The 17,022-nt window shown below is 54.4% G+C and overlaps 1 protein-coding gene across 2 annotated transcripts in view; it reads left to right on the top strand.

The window, feature by feature from the left end:
* The window catches only part of FCGBP (Fc gamma binding protein), a 123,328-nt gene that overhangs the window by 86,716 nt on the left and 19,590 nt on the right, over positions 1-17,022 (top strand). For both annotated transcript variants that reach the window (XM_055369371.1, XM_055369368.2), the window contains 9 exons: positions 158-299; positions 3,702-4,039; positions 5,346-5,919; positions 6,314-6,930; positions 7,649-8,192; positions 9,756-10,348; positions 13,244-13,838; positions 13,957-14,156; positions 16,379-16,520. In XM_055369371.1, the coding sequence (XP_055225346.1) occupies positions 158-299; positions 3,702-4,039; positions 5,346-5,919; positions 6,314-6,930; positions 7,649-8,192; positions 9,756-10,348; positions 13,244-13,838; positions 13,957-14,156; positions 16,379-16,520 (3,745 nt within the window). The remainder of the gene's footprint in view (positions 1-157; positions 300-3,701; positions 4,040-5,345; positions 5,920-6,313; positions 6,931-7,648; positions 8,193-9,755; positions 10,349-13,243; positions 13,839-13,956; positions 14,157-16,378; positions 16,521-17,022) is intronic.

The following is a 17,022-nucleotide window of genomic DNA, read 5'->3' as shown; positions in this document are numbered from 1 at the left end:
CATGCTGTGCCTCAGCTTCACAGACAAGGGGCCATCCTGCTAAGAGATGCCCCTTGTCTGTGATGTCTGCCAAACCCCTCTGTGCCAGAACGCCAGAGATGTGAGAGTCGACTCCCACCCGTGGTGTCCCTGATGGCCGTTCCCTCTCTCCCCACAGCCGGAGCAGACAGTCCTCATTGACAACTGTCGGCAGCAGTGCACGTGCCATGCGGGTAAAGTCGTGGTGTGCCAGGAACACAGCTGCAAGCCGGGGCAGGTGTGCCAGCCCTCCGGAGGCATCCTGAGCTGCGTCAACAAAGGTGCTGGGCTGGGCTGGGCTGGGACTGGGGCTGATGGGACTAGGGATGGAGGATGGGGACTCTGGGGCTGAGGGTAGTGTGACTGGGGTGTCCATGGCGGGAGGTGCACAGGACTAATGATTGAGGTTGCAGACCTGGGACCCCTAGGCCAGGTTTCACAGGGCCAGGGCCACCTACTTTGGGAGGTAGGGACCCTTAGGGAAAATCCAGGCTGTGGGGACCCTCAGAGGTAGTTTTCTCAGGGTGGATGTCAGAGACCCTCGGTATAAGGCAGGGACAGGCGCGCCTTTGCTCTAATGTGCTACATGGTAAATGTTTAAGCTCGCAGGCTGTAGGTTCTCGTTCCAGCTACTCACTCTGCCACTGTGGCATGAAAGCAGCCGTAGACTATGTAAGTGAAGAGGTCAGGCTCCTATAAGACTTTAGAATACAAGAGGAGCAGCCTAGGGGTCCATCATGAGCGGAACACTGATGTGTGGGACTGGGCTTGGGGTTCAGACACTAGCACCAAAGGGCAGGGGAGAGACTGGGATCCCAGGGGCAGGGACAGCGAGCAGAGTTCTGAGTCTCACGCACGGAGACCTCACCAAGGCAGGACATTGGATATGGGGACCCCTCTTAACTGGAAGATCAGGATTTCTAGGGGTATAGTCTCTGATGTGGGAACCCCCCAGACTAAATCTGGGACACAGCCACCCCCAGGGCTCATTTCTTAGGGTGAAGAGCAGAGAACTCTCCTCCCCCTAAGGATGAGAGAATGGGAGCTCCAGCACCAAGGAGTGGGGGCTAAGACTCTCAGGGCTGATGAGCAGGATAATGGGGACTCCCAGGAATGGGGGGTATATCACTCAGCATGTAGTCGAGAGACAGAAAGCGTACGGCCATTTGAATGAGGAAAGTTTAATTAAAGAATCATTTACTTATTAATAGGAGATTAACTATTAAGGGTAAAGAGGGTCTGGTGCCGTGGCTCACACACCCAGAACTTTGGGAGGATCACTTGAGGCCAGGAGTTCGAGACCAGCCTGGGCAACATAGCGAGACCCCTGTCTCCACAAAAAATTGAAAATTAGCCAGGTGTGGTGATGCGTGCCTGTGGTCCCAGCTATTTAGGATGCTGAGGTAGGAGGATCAGTTGACCCCAGGATTTCGAGGCTGCAGTGAGCTATGATTGCACCACTGCTCTCCAGCCTGGGCAAGACAGCAAGACCTTGTCTCTTTACAAATAAATAAACAGAAATAAGAAACGGTAAAGAGAGCACTAAAGAATACCACCAAAGCACACACAGGAAGTAGCCGCCACTCTAGGGCTAAGGTGAAAGCCTCATGGAAGGGAGAAATTGGCCCCTCCTCTTCAAGGAGGGGAGAATCAGCCCCAAGGCTGAGTCCAGTCTCACTGCAGCTGTAGCCCACTGGGTGGCACAGAGGTTTCTGCAGGCTGGACTTGGCAAGAAGGGAACCCCTCACTGGGAAGCCAGCTGCGGCCAGTGGCACTCGCTGAATGTGGCCCCACACCCTGGCCAGAGCTGGAAGGACCGAACTGGCTAGAAGCCAGACCAGGAGCCCCTCCCTCCTGCAGTGACTCTCCAGCGCCCTCTGTTGACAAAGCTTAACTCCGTGGGTGTATTTGAAGCTGAGAGGCGGTACATTGATAATGGACACAGGAGGAAGGAGATGTTTGAAGGCTGGCCTCTCCCACACAGGGGTTCCGCAAGCTGGGGTCACAGATGTAGTAACTGTACAAACAGGGTCTCGGACACAGAAACCCCCCAGGACAGGGCCTCAGCAGTGAGACACGCTCAAGGCTACTGTCCTGAATACAGCAACCCTCAGGGATGGAGTCTTGCACTGAGGGAGCCCAGCCCATGAGACTTAGCTAGTTAGGGTCTCAAACATTTCAAATCCTGCTGAGACCCTGGCGCTGGGCTCTTGCCAGAAGATCACCCCAGGGCCCTAGTCTTGGGCACAGAGGCCTCCAGGACCTAGAGAAATTGGAGACCAATTTCTATCAAATGTGGAGACGTCCAGGGGGCTGAGGTCTCAGGCATGGGGGACCCTGAGACCTAGATCTCTTTTTATTTTTTTTGAGCTAAGGTCTCACTCTGTGGCCCAGGCTAGAGTGTAGTGTAGCTTACTGCAGCCTCGATTTCCTGGGCTCAAACAATCCTCCCACCTCAGCCTCCCGACTAGTGGGGGACTACAGGCACACACCACCACGCCTGGCTAATTTATTAATCTTTTTGTAGAAATGGGGTCTTACTATGTTGCCCAGGCTAGTCTCAAACTCCAGGGCTCAAGCGATCCTCCCACCTCAGCCTCTTAAAGTGCTGGGATTACAGGCCTGAGCCACCACACCTGGCCTGGGGCCCAGGTCTTGAACACAGAGAACCCTGGGGCTGGGATCTCAGACATGAATGGTCTCAGGGCTGGCATCGCAGACACAAGGACCCCTGGGGCACAGATCTCAACTGGGGTCAAGTGCACCTTTTCTCTAAAGGTGCTAGATGGTAAATGTTTAAGCTTGCAGGCTATACCTTCTGGATCACAACTACTCACTCTGCCACTGTGGTGTCAAAGCAGCTGTAGCCTGTGTAAGTGAAGAGGGTGAGGTTCGTATAAAACTTAACATACAAGAACAGGGTGAAATCTCAAGCAAGGGCACCATGGAAAGTGCACCTTAAACACAGACCCAGAGCCTTGGTCTTAGGTGCGTGGACTCCAGGATCTCAGTCTCACACAGCAAATGGCAGGGCCTCGGTCTCAGAGGTAGGGGAACTCTAGGTACTGGGTCTTGGCTGTACAGACCTCTGGGGCCCAGGTCTCAGGTATGGGACCTTTGACAGCCGAGACTTAGACACAGTCCACCGTGGGGCCTCGGTGTCAGATGTGTGGGACTCCCAGGGGCTGGTCTTGAAAATAGCAGGCTGGGCATGATGGCTCACGCCTGTAATCCCAACACTCTGGGAGGCCGACGTTGGCTGATCACTTGATGTCAGGAGCCCGAGACCAGCCTGGCCAACATGGTGAAATCCTGTCTCTACTAAAAATACAAAAATCAGCCAAGCATGCTGGTGGGCACCTGTAATGCCAGCTACTCAGGAGGCTCAGTCAGCACAATCTCTTGAGCCCGGGAGGCAGAGGTTGTAGTGAGCCAAGATTGCACCATTGCTCTCCAGCCTGGGTGACAGAGAAAGACTCTATCTCAAAAAACCAATAAAACAAAACAAAACAAAATAAAAAAGCAAACTATAGGACCTGGGTCCTAGACATGAGGACTCTGGAATGTGGTCTTGCCTGCAGTAACCCTCAGATCCCCGGCACAGACTGGGGTAGATGTGGAGGGAGCGGCCATGCTTTACAATGGGCAGCCCCTCAAGGTTCTCCTCCCTCTTCTGTCCCCAGACCCGTGCCACGGCGTGACATGCCGGCCACAGGAGACGTGCAAGGAGCAGGGTGGCCAGGGCGTGTGCCTGCCCAACTATGAGGCCACGTGCTGGCTGTGGGGCGACCCACACTACCACTCCTTCGATGGCCGGAAGTTTGACTTCCAGGGCACCTGTAACTATGTGCTGGCAACAACTGGCTGCCCGGGGGTCAGCACCCAGGGCCTGACACCCTTCACCGTCACCACCAAGAATGAGAACCGGGGCAACCCTGCTGTGTCCTACGTGAGAGTCATCACCGTGGCTGCCCTCGGCACCAACATCTCCATCCACAAGGACGAGATCGGCAAAGTCCGGGTATGTGTGGCAGGATGGTCCCCTGAGGTCCCCGGGAGGGCAGGAGGGATCCTGACGACCACAGTTAGCAGCTCAAGGCTCTTTGTCTTCACCTGGGCCTGAAACAAACTGTCAACAAAAAGAATAATTGCAGCAAAAATGTCACCCTGTTACTGGGAATTAAATGAGCCTAGCCCCTTGCAAAGGGCTTTAACATGGACCTCAGCATTTGCCTTTTTTATCGACCTGGGTTTGAATCCAGCCTCTCCTCCTTATGAGCTATGTGATGCTGGGCAGTTCACTTGGTAGGCCTCAGTTTCCTCATCTGTGAAGTGGGCATCATATCAGGGCCTGTCCCACAGGAAGGTGGTGCATGTCACATGCTGAGCTCAGAGTCTAGTCCAGGTGAACAGTCATTTGAGTGTCTGTGAGGGAACAAGTGAGAGGCCCAGAGACCAGGACACGGAGAGAAATACAGGGAGATCGGGCCAGGTGCGGTGGCTCACGCCTGTAATCCCAGCACTCTGGGAGGCTGAGGCGGGTGGATCACCTGAGGTTAGTAGTTTGAGACCAGCCTGGCGATATGGTGAAACCCCCATCTCTACTAAAAATACAAAAATTAGCTGGGTGTGGTGGTGCTACTGTAATCCCAGCTACTCTGGAAACTGAGGCAGGAGAATCACTTGAACCTGGGAGGCGGAGGTTACAAGAGCCAAGATTTTGACACTGTACTGCAGCCTGGGTGACAGAGCGAGGATATGTCTCAAAAAAAAAAAAAAAGAAAGAAAGAAAGAAATATAGGGAGATATGTAGGGAGATCAGAGGAGACAGATGGGCTATCCTTTCTGCCCAGGGAAACGGAGATAGAGCTTAATGGTAGCTCACAGAGAGGAAATGAGGGATGGAACAGAGTAGGCACCGGATAAATGATGGTGAGTGAGTGGAAGAGACACACAGAGAATGAGGGTAGGAGGGAGGAAGGGAAGAGGAGGGAGAGATAGACAGAGAGACAGAAAGAGAGAGAGAGAGAGAAGACCAAGTGATATAGACTTAGGTGAAGACAGAGGGAGAGAGACACAGAGAGACGGAGAAACAGAGGAGGGAGATAGAGATCAAGGGAGAAGATCTAGAAAAAGTAAAGTGAGGTTTCATTCCCCAAGACCTGGGCTAGAACAACTGTCCACAGTGTGTCAGATGACAATCCAACTATCGGGGGAAGGCCTTGGCCTCTCCCAGCCCCCGGTGGGATGAGAGAGAGGGAGGCAGAGGGCCAGAGCTGGGGCCGTAAAACCTCCAGTGACCCGTTTGCCTTCCCTCCTTCCCGCAGGTGAACGGTGTGCTCACAGCCTTGCCTGTCTCCGTGGCCGACGGGCGGATTTCAGTGACCCAGGGTGCATCGAAGGCACTGCTGGTGGCTGACTTTGGACTGCAAGTCAGCTATGACTGGAATTGGCGGGTAGACGTGACGCTGCCCAGCAGCTATCATGGCGCAGTGTGCGGGCTCTGCGGTAACATGGACCGCAACCCCAACAATGACCAGGTCTTCCCTAATGGCACACTGGCTCCGTCCATACCCATCTGGGGCGGCAGCTGGCGAGCCCCAGGCTGGGACCCACTGTGTTGGGACGAATGTCGGGGGTCCTGCCCAACGTGCCCTGAGGACCGGTTGGAGCAGTACGAGGGCCCTGGCTTCTGCGGACCCCTGGCCCCTGGCACAGGGGGCCCCTTCACCACCTGCCATGCTCATGTGCCACCTGAGAGCTTCTTCAAGGGCTGTGTTCTGGACGTCTGCATGGGTGGTGGGGACCATGACATTCTTTGCAAGGCACTGGCTTCCTACGTGGCCGCCTGCCAGGCCGCTGGGGTTGTCATCGAAGACTGGCGGGCACAGGTCGGCTGTGGTGAGTGTTGGGGGAGCAGAGGCGGGGCTGGGGGCGGGGTCCCGTCTCTTCGGGGCTGGTTTGGTTTCACTCTGGTCCTTCTGGGTCTCTTTGTTTTCTTTTCTCTCTGTTTGTCTCTCTGTTTCTTGGTGCTCGTCTCTGGGCCTCGCTTTGCTTGTCTCTATCTGTCTGTTTCTCATTCTCTAGCTCCCTCAGTTTCTGCTTGGGTCTCCTGGTGTCTCGCTTTCTCCCATTTCTTTCTCTGTGTCCTCTCTCTGTGTCTTGTTTTCTGTCTCCCCCTTTCTCTGTCTGCTCCCCAGTGTCTCTCTCTGTCTCCTCACACCCTGTCCTGGGACCCCACCCCTAACACCCTTCTCTCTGTTTCTCTCCTTCCTGCTCCTTCGTCTGCCCACAGAGATCACCTGCCCAGAAAACAGCCACTATGAGGTCTGTGGCCCACCCTGCCCGGCCAGCTGTCCGTCCCCTGCACCCCTTACGACTCCGGCCGTATGCGAGGGCCCCTGTGTGGAGGGCTGCCAGTGCGACGCGGGTTTCGTGTTAAGTGCTGACCGCTGTGTTTCCCTCAACAACGGCTGCGGCTGCTGGGCCAATGGCACCTACCACGAGGCGGGCAGTGAGTTTTGGGCTGATGGCACCTGCTCCCAGAGGTGTCGCTGCGGGCCTGGGGGTGGCTCGCTGGTCTGCACACCTGCCAGCTGTGGGCTGGGTGAAGTGTGTGGCCTCCTGCCATCCGGCCAGCACGGCTGCCAGCCCATCAGCACAGCTGAGTGCCAGGCGTGGGGTGACCCCCATTACGTCACTCTGGATGGGCACCGATTCGATTTCCAAGGCACCTGCGAGTACCTGCTGAGTGCACCCTGCCACGGACCACCCTTGGGGGCTGAGAACTTCACTGTCACTGTAGCCAATGAGCACCGGGGCAGCCAGGCTGTCAGCTACACCCGCAGTGTCACCCTGCAAATCTACAACCACAGCCTGACACTGAGTGCCCGCTGGCCCCGGAAGCTACAGGTGAGGAGGACTGTGGGCCAGACAGGAGCAAGTGCCAGCTCTGGGGTTGCCTGAGATGGTAAGGGCTTCACCATTCCCCTGGGCACCTTTCACAGCTTAGCTGGGGCATGATGGAAGGGTCAGAGTGTAGGCCTAGGAGCCTGATGGCTTGGCACAGCGGCTTCTTCCTCTGTGAGCCTAGCGTATTCCTCTGTAAACTGGTCTAAGAAAAGTACCTGTTTTCGAGAAGGATGAGGAGTCAGTGACATGAGCCTATAGAGGCTCTTTGTTTTTTCTTTTCTGTTTTTCTTTCTTGCTTTTCTTTCTTTTTTTTCTTAGCCTGACTCTGTTGCCCAGGCTGGAGTGCCGCGAAAGGATTAGGGCTCACTGTAGCCTGGAACTCGTGGGCTGAATCCATCCTCCTGCCTTGGCCTCTGCCTCCCAAGTGGCCAGGACTAAAGGCGCACGCCACCACGCTGGCTAATTTTTCATTTTTTTTGTAGAGATGGGGGTCTCACTGTGTTGCCCAGGCGGGTCTGAACTTCTGACCTCAAGTGATCCTCCCATCTCGTCCTTCCAAAGTACTGGGATTGCAGGCTTTGCCACCAGGCCCGGCCTATAGATGCTCATTATTATTTTCAGCGGGAGGTGACATGCTCTGGGTCCCACAGCTAGTAGGTAGTGGGGCCAGGATTCAAACCCGTGTTTGCTCCGTTCACCGCTCCCCCCCTGCCCGCAGGTGGACGGCGTGTTCGTGGCTCTGCCCTTCCAGCTGGACTCGCTCCTGCACGCACACCTGAGCGGCGCCGACGTGGTGGTGACCACAACCTCAGGGCTCTCGCTGGCTTTCGATGGGGACAGCTTCGTGCGCCTGCGCGTGCCGGCGGCGTACGCGGGCTCTCTCTGTGGCTTATGCGGGAACTACAACCAGGACCCCGCAGACGACCTGAAGGCTGTGGGCGGGAAGCCCGCCGGATGGCAGGTGGGCGGGGCCCAGGGCTGCGGAGAATGTGTGTCCAAGCCATGCCCGTCGCCGTGCACCCCAGAGCAGCAAGAGTCCTTCGGCGGCCCGGACGCGTGCGGCGTGATCTCCAACACCGACGGCCCGCTGGCGCCCTGCCACGGCCTTGTGCCGCCCGCGCAGTACTTCCAGGGCTGCTTGCTGGACGCCTGCCAAGTTCAGGGCCATCCTGGAGGCCTCTGTCCTGCAGTGGCCGCCTACGTGGCAGCCTGTCAGGCCGCTGGGGCCCAGCTCGGCGAGTGGAGGCGGCCGGACTTCTGTCGTGAGTACTGCTCCATGCGTGGTCCACATGGTCGGGTCTCTCCCTGCCCTTCCCAGGACTGTAGGACAGCAGCCCCTTCCTCCTCCATGGGGCTGAGGGTCCACCTTCCTTCCCGAGCTCGGTATCTCCTGTCAGGAAACACCTTGGCACTCACACACTGAAATGCCCCAAATCAGGTACTGCAGTGAGAGAGAGTCAGTTAGAAACACCTAGTCAGAGTGTGGGCGCGGTGGCTCACGCCTGTAATCCCAGCAATTTGGGAGGCCTAGGCGGGCGGATCACCTGAGGTCAGGAGGTCGAGACTAGCCTGGCCAACATGGTGAAACCCCGCCTCTACTAAAACTACAAAAATTATCCAGACGTGGTGGCGGGCACCTGTAATCTCAGCTACTCAGGAGGCTGAGGCAGGAGAATCACTTGAACCCAGGAGGCAGAGGTTGCAGTGAGCCGAGATCATGCCACTGCCCTTCAGCCTGGGTGACAGAGACTCCATCTCAAAAACAAAAAACAAACAAGAAACAACAGAAAAAAAAAAAAGAAAGAAAAGAAACCTGGGGTCCAGGACACTCTTAGGGATTGGTGATCCATGCTTTCAGGTATCCAAGGCATGTAGATTGGGATGGCTGACCCTGCCTCTGTCACATAGCAAAGTACCCCTTGTTAGGAAGACCTAGTGAGTTTCAGCTGGTCAGAGGGCCCAGGTCTGTTGCACACACTGAAATACACCTAGTCACATAGAATTAGTCGCATACCTTCAGTGATGTCTGCTTAAATTTTATACAGACTGGTCAGATACACTCAGAAAGAATCAGGATCCTGGCATAGCCTTGGGCAGATCCACACAGATGCATAGTTAGATAGTCCTAGGCGGTTCCCTTCAGGCAGGTCTCCTGGTCACAGATATCCTGCCAACTTCACCCAGGCACACCCTTAGACAGACCATGTCAGAAGGACTCTGGGAGATGCTCCGTATCAGACACCCACAGCTGGGTGCCCTCAGGCAGAGTCATACCCTGAGATATATGTGGCCCCATACCCCAGTCACATTCACACCCTGAGATACCCATAGTCAGTTCTGATCTTGCATACCCCGAATAGATATAAGTGATCCATTTCACCCAGGTAAGCCTGGATTACGTAGTGAGACCCCATCTCTACAAAAAATAATAATAAATCAGCCAGATGTGGTGGCTTACTCCTGTAGTCCCAGCTAATCGGGAGGCTGAGGCCAGAGGATTGCTTGAGGTTTAGGTGGAGGCTGCAGCGAGCTGTGATTGCGCCTCTGCACTCCAGCCTGGGTGAGATAGAGTGAGAGCCTGTCTCAAAAAAAAAAAAAAAAATCAGCCGAGCAGGGTCATTTGATCTTTAGAAATATTTGGTCAGAGAGACCTGGGCATGTCCCCTCCCATTCCAGGTCCCACGCTGAGTCCCCCAGTTAGATGTCCTGGATCACATGTGCATACCCAGAGACGCCCAAGTTGGCCTGAGCAGTTTTCCCACTCAGGGCCTCCCAAGACCGCGACTCAAACACCTACCTGGCTGATGCCCACCTTGTCCCCACAGCCTTGCAGTGCCCTGCCCACAGCCACTACGAGCTCTGTGGTGACTCCTGCCCTGGGAGCTGCCCGAGTCTCTCGGCACCCGAGGGCTGTGAGTCGGCCTGCCGTGAAGGCTGTGTCTGCGATGCTGGCTTCGTGCTCAGTGGTGACACGTGTGTACCTGTGGGCCAGTGTGGCTGCCTCCACGATGACCGCTACTACCCACTGGGCCAGACCTTCTACCCTGGCCCTGGGTGTGATTCCCTTTGCCACTGCCGGGAGGGCGGTGAGGTGTCCTGTGAGCCCTCCAGCTGCGGCCCGCATGAGACCTGCCGGCCATCCGGTGGCAGCTTGGGCTGCGTGGCTGTGGGCTCTACCACCTGCCAGGCGTCGGGAGATCCCCACTACACCACCTTCGATGGCCACCGCTTCGACTTCATGGGCACCTGCGTGTATGTGCTGGCTCAGACCTGCGGCACCCGGCCTGGCCTACATCGGTTTGCCGTCCTGCAGGAGAACGTGGCCTGGGGTAATGGGCGAGTCAGTGTGACCAGGGTGATCACGGTCCAGGTGGCAAACTTCACCCTGCGGCTGGAGCAGAGACAGTGGAAGGTCACGGTGAGAGCAGATGGGGAGCAGGGGGCGAGGGGCCTGTGGGTGGGTGGGGCACAGGCAGCGCTCAGCCCAGGAGTTGGGGGCACAGAGATGAGAGTGCATGTGCGAGGCCTGGGGTCTCTGAGGACAGAAGATGCCAGTCAGAACCCAGAGTGGGAAGCCAACGAGGGAGGTGTCATCAGGGACTTGGGAGCTGCTCCCCCATCTCTGTCCCTCAGTCTCCACCCTCTCTTTACCTCCATGCATTGACTTTTCTCTCCAAATTTCTCCCACCCTCTCCTCCCTCCCACTCCATCCTCTCCCCACCTCAGTCCTAGATTCTGCCCTACTCACCTCCCTAGTCTGCCACTTATTGGCAGGACGTGGTGCCATCAGAGGTTGAGAAAGTCCAAGTCTGGAGAAGCTTCATGGACAGAGGACAATCTGTGGGTGACACTCTCACCCCCTTAACAACAACAACAGCAGCTATAGTTTCTATACAGCTGACTGCACACCTTTTGGCTGCCAGGCACTTCATGTCCATGGTGTCTGTATGCTTGCAACAGGGGCTGCAGGCACTATGACTTGCTTTATTTTTCAGAGTGGGATGGCCCATCACTGGCCCATAGTCCCCCAGCAAAGGTGGAGCTTGAACCCCGTGCTGCTCTGCAGTGCTTTTCTTACTGAGAAGATTTGGTCTCATGTGGAGACTGGCATCTCAGTTATAGTGGAGGGGTTTCCCCTGAGATCCCACTGAAACACAGACACGCAGCTGTTTTTCTAGTGGCAGTATTGGCGAAGGTGCTGATCAATTACTGACTTAATCTGGCAAACTGGACAGGTGTGACTTTTTTTTTTTTTTTGGCACAGAGTCTGGCTTTGTCACCCAGGCTAGAGTGCAGTGGCGCGATCTCGGCTCACTGCAACCTCTGCCTCCCTGGTTCAAGTGATTCTCCTGCCTCAGCCTCCAGAGTAGCTGGGATTACAGGTGTGCAACACTATGCCCAGGAAATTTTTGTATTTTTAGTGGGGACGGGGTTTCACCGTGTTGGCCGGGCTGGCCTCCAACTCCTGAGCTCAGTGATCTGCTGGCCTCAGCCTCCCAAAGTGCTGGGAATAGAGGCATGAGCCACTGTGCCCAGCCGACATGCAGGACTTAATTGAATATATTCCCTAATGTTTCCGAAGCTCCTAGAATAGCCCCTGACATACAGCGCCTAAATACATAGGAGTTGTTGATGTTCTTGTTAGTTGCTTCTTACTGAAACCCCCAGCTTCCCTAGAAATGTGGGAGCTCTTATTACCCCGCAGTTTACAGCTGAGGAAACTGAGGCAAGGCTAAGTCAGTTGCCCTTACCCACCGCCCAGCCCTGCTTGGGAAGTGTGGCAGTTGACCATCTTTTTAGGAGACTCAGCCAGGAGCATGTCTTTCTCCTGCCTTCTCCTCTGATTCTTCACATTTCCAAAGAATCCAGTGTGCACTGTCTGTGACAAGGAAGGGTGAGAAAGCATGTTAATCAGGGGTTGATGTATTTATTTATTTTTTAGAGACAGGGCCTTGCTCTATCACTGAGGCTGGAGTGCAGTGGTGTGATCCTAGCTCACTGCAGCCTCGAACTCCTGCTCTCAAGCAATCCTACCACTTCAGCCTCCTGAGTGGCTGGGAGTACAGGCATGCACCACCATGCCCAGTTAATTTGTTTTCTTTTTTATTTTGTAGAGACAGGATCTCGATATATTGCTTAGGCTGACCTTGAACTCCTGGGCTCAAGTGATCTTCCCGCCTTGGCCTCTCGAAGTGCTGGGATTATGGACATGAGCCACTGTGCCCTGTCCAGGGGTGGATTTACCAGGCTTTGTTGGAGCCTAGTAAATCTTTAACTGAAACCACTGGTCCTCAGCTCATAGGTTTAAGTTCATTTCCCCAAGAATTTAGCCTAACTTTCCACTCGCTGATGCTTTAAAGCAAAAACCTGTGGTGTCTGTTTACTCTTCAGAAGAAAAACCTCCATTCATAGCTGCTAATAACAGCAAATGCTCCTGAAGCATGCATGCTATGCCAGCCACGTTTCTCAGCGCTTTACAGATACTAATTTATCTGATCCTGACAACAGTTCCATGGGGCAAACGCCTTATTCCCACTTGATAGATGAGGAAACAGAAACAGGGAGAGGTGACTCACTTGCCCAAGGTCACAAAGAGGGTAAGGGGGAAACTGTTTGAACTCGGGCAAGTGGCTCCGGGGGCGATCATTGCTTATTAATGACTGCAGCAAGCGGTAAACAAAGGATAGCTGGAGGCTTGTTACTTCATCGAGACCTGTATTCGTTTCCCATGGCTGCCATAACAAATTACCATGAGCTTGGTGGCTTAAAACACTAGAAATGTATGTTCCACAGTCCTGGGTGCCAGAAGTTGAACATCAAGGTGTGGGCAGGGCTGCACCCCCTCCAAAGACACTGGTTGGGGGATCTTCCTTTCCCTTTCCAGCTCTGCAGACTCCAGGTTCTCTGGGCTTGTGACAACACCATTCTAATCCCTGCCTTCATCTTCATGTGGCCTTTTCTGTGTGTCTCTTTGTCTTTTTCTTTCTGGCTCTTATAAGGATACTAGTCATTGGATTTAAGGCCCAATTTAATCCAGGATAATCTCATGTTGAGATTATTACCCTGATTACATCTGCAAAGAACTTTATTCCGAGTAAGCTCACGCTATGGGATTCTGGGTGAATATGTCTTTTGGGGACCACCATTCAATCTACTATCAGGCCCTGTTATTATATCCATTTAATAAATAGGAAACTGAGGGCCTAAGAGGTGAGGTCACAAAGATCAGCATCAGGCATGGGCTTGAACTAGGGTCCCACCCTCACTCAAAGTCTACTTTCTGAAGCGTGGCCTGCCTCTCTTCCCCTCCCAGGTGAACGGTGTGGACATGAAGCTGCCCGTGGTGCTGGCCAACGGCCAGATCCGTGCCTCCCAGCATGGTTCAGATGTTGTGATTGAGACCGACTTCGGCCTGCGTGTGGCCTACGACCTTGTGTACTATGTGCGGGTCACCGTCCCCGGAAACTACTACCAGCTGATGTGTGGCCTGTGTGGGAACTACAACGGCGACCCCAAGGATGACTTCCAGAAGCCCAATGGCTCGCAGGCAGGCAACGCCAATGAGTTTGGCAACTCCTGGGAGGAGGTGGTGCCCGACTCTCCCTGCCTGCCGCCGCCCACCTGCCTGCCGGGGACTGACGGCTGCAACCACAGCAGCGAGTGTCCTCCCGAGCTGGAGAAGAAGTATCAGAAGGAGGAGTTCTGTGGGCTCCTCTCCAGCCCCACAGGGCCACTGGCCTCCTGCCACAAGCTGGTGGATCCCCAGGGTCCCTTGGAAGATTGCATCTTTGATCTCTGCCTGGGTGGTGGGAACCTGAGCATTCTCTGCAGCAACATCCATGCCTACGTGAGTGCTTGCCAGGCGGCTGGAGGCCTCGTGGAGCCCTGGAGGAATGAAACTTTCTGTCGTGAGTGAGGGAGAGCCGGAGGGGCAGGGAGGGGAGAGCTTGAGGCACAGAAGGGGTAGACCCTGGGCCTTGCAGCCCCTCCCTCCCCAGGGCTCTGATCGGCACCCCCTCCTTGCAGCCATGGAATGCCCTCAGAACAGTCACTACGAGCTCTGCGCGGACACCTGCTCCCTGGGCTGCTCGGCTCTCAGTGCCCCTCTGCAGTGCCCAGATGGGTGTGCTGAGGGCTGCCAGTGTGACTCCGGCTTCCTCTACAACGGCCAAGCCTGCGTGCCCATCCAGCAATGCGGCTGCTACCACAATGGTGCCTACTATGAGGTAGGAACCTAGTCATCTGGGGCAGAATATGGGGCCTCACCCCTCCCACTGCTCATCAGCCCCACAGCCTACTTGGCCTCTTATTTATTTCTTTTAGAGTCAGGGTCTCACTCTGTCACCCAGGCTGGAGTGCAGTGGTACGATCGTAGTTCACTGCAGCCCCAAATTCCTTGGCTCAAGCAATCCTTCACCTCACCTCCCAAGTACCTGGGACTACAGGCGTGCACCACCAAGCCCAGCGAATTTTTAATTTTCCTGTGGACACATAGAGATGGGGGCGTCTCACTATGTTGCTCAGGCTGGTCGTGAACTCCAGGCCTCAAGCCATCCTCCCGCCTTGGCCACCCAAAGTGCTGGGATTAATGGCATGAGCCACCAGGCCCGACCCACTGAGCCTCTTTTTTTTTTTTTTTTTTAAAGATATAGTCTTGCTCTGTTGCCCAGGCTGGAGTGCAACCTCCGCCTCTCGGGTTCAAGCTCACTGCAACCTCAGCATCCCAGGTTGAAGCAATTCTCTTGTCTCAGCCTCCCTAGTAGCTAGGAGTACAGGCACGTGCCACCACACACGGTTAATTTTTTGTATTTTGGTAGAGGTGGAGTTTTGCCATATTGGCCAGGCTGCTCTCGAACTCCTGACTTCAAGTGATCCTCCTGCCTTGGCCTCCCAAAGTGCGAGCATTACAGGCGTGAGCCACCACAGCTAGTCCACTCAGTCTCTTCAATGTCTCTTGTACCCACTCCTTTCCCCGTCCCCACGGCCCTCCCTTGGTCCAGCTGGTCCTCTCCCACCTGGGTCCCTCCCAGCTCCTACCTCTGCTCCCTCTGGTCCACCCTCCACGTGGCAGTGGTAAAGAGCTTTCTAAATATGACCATGGGCTCTGAAGCTTTAAACCCTCCCCTGACTCCCCAGGTCAAGTTGTGGCTTTGCCTTCCAGGTCTGGACGAAGGGAGCCTTTCTGACCACAAAGACAAGATTTTCATGTATTATACCAGCTGCTAACACCCTCTACTTCCCTCTCCCACTCTGTCCCTGTTGGTCCTTTTTCTTTGACTGGAGCATGTATTTGTCTAATGTCCATCTCCCTTGTAGGACTGTGAGCTCTCCTAGGGGTGGAACCCTCTCTCTGTTGTTCTCCTCACATAAATAATATTAATAATAACAGAAAATGTGTAGATAGTGCTTACTATGTATCTGGTACCGTTTTAAGTGCTATGTGTGCATATTTTTATATATGCATTACATATCTAAAAACTTTTTATTCTGAAAACGTTCAAACATGCCAAAATTAAGAGAATAGTGGAATGACTGTCCATGTACTTACCCATCACTTAGCTTCAAAAATAAGCCATATTCTCCCAATCTTGTTTGATGTCTACCCCACGTATCTCTCCTATCTGAATGTTTTAAAGGAAACCCTTTTCTGTTTTGTTTTTTTTTTTCCTTGAGATGGAGTCTCGCTCTGTCACTCAGGCTGGAGTGCAGTGGCGCAGTTTTGCCTCACTGCAAGCTCCGCCTCCCAAGTTCACACCATTCTCCTGCCTCAGCCTCCCGAGTAGCTGGGACTATAGGCGCCCGCCACCACGCCCGACTAATGTTTTGTATTTTTAGTAGAGACGGGGTTTCACCGTGTTAGCCAGGATGGTCTCAATCTTCTGACCTCGTGATCCACCCGCCTCGGCTTCCCAAAGTGCTGGGATTACAAGCATGTGCCACCGCGCCCGGCCTACCCTTTTCATTTTATCTGAATTTTACATGTCTGAATATAACTTGGTTATTATCTGAATATAACTTGGTTATTATCTGAATATAACTCAGTTATATTTCCAAAGGCAGGCGCTACTATCATCTGCAATCTGCAGATCATGAAACTGAGCCATAAAGAGGTGAAGTAACTGCCCAGGGTCACACAGTTTGGAAAGAGCAGAAACGGGCTTCAAGCCCAGGCGATCTGCCCTTAGTTACTGTGTCACACCATTTCTCCTACAGCAGACGTTGAGTGGATATTTTGGAATGAATGAGTAAATGAAGAAAAGTGAATGAACCAATGAATGATGGCCCCAAAGCCATGCTGTGCCTCAGCTTCACAGACAAGGGGCCATCCTGCTAAGAGATGCCCCTTGTCTGTGATGTCTGCCAAACCCCTCTGTGCCAGAACGCCAGAGATGTGAGAGTCGACTCCCACCCGTGGTGTCCCTGATGGCCGTTCCCTCTCTCCCCACAGCCGGAGCAGACAGTCCTCATTGACAACTGTCGGCAGCAGTGCACGTGCCATGCGGGTAAAGTCGTGGTGTGCCAGGAACACAGCTGCAAGCCGGGGCAGGTGTGCCAGCCCTCCGGAGGCATCCTGAGCTGCGTCAACAAAGGTGCTGGGCTGGGCTGGGCTGGGACTGGGGCTGATGGGACTAGGGATGGAGGATGGGGACTCTGGGGCTGAGGGTAGTGTGACTGGGGTGTCCATGGCGGGAGGTGCACAGGACTAATGATTGAGGTTGCAGACCTGGGACCCCTAGGCCAGGTTTCACAGGGCCAGGGCCACCTACTTTGGGAGGTAGGGACCCTTAGGGAAAATCCAGGCTGTGGGGACCCTCAGAGGTAGTTTTCTCAGGGTGGATGTCAGAGACCCTCGGTATAAGGCAGGGACAGGCGCGCCTTTGCTCTAATGTGCTACATGGTAAATGTTTAAGCTCGCAGGCTGTAGGTTCTCGTTCCAGCTACTCACTCTGCCACTGTGGCATGAAAGCAGCCGTAGACTATGTAAGTGAAGAGGTCAGGCTCCTATAAGACTTTAGAATACAAGAGGAGCAGCCTAGGGGTCCATCATGAGCGGAACACTGATGTGTGGGACTGGGCTTGGGGTTCAGACAC

This window comes from Gorilla gorilla, chromosome 20, assembly GCF_029281585.2.
Source record: "Gorilla gorilla gorilla isolate KB3781 chromosome 20, NHGRI_mGorGor1-v2.1_pri, whole genome shotgun sequence".
Taxonomy (NCBI): Eukaryota; Metazoa; Chordata; class Mammalia; order Primates; family Hominidae; genus Gorilla; species Gorilla gorilla.
This window is presented reverse-complemented; position numbering and strand designations above follow the sequence as displayed.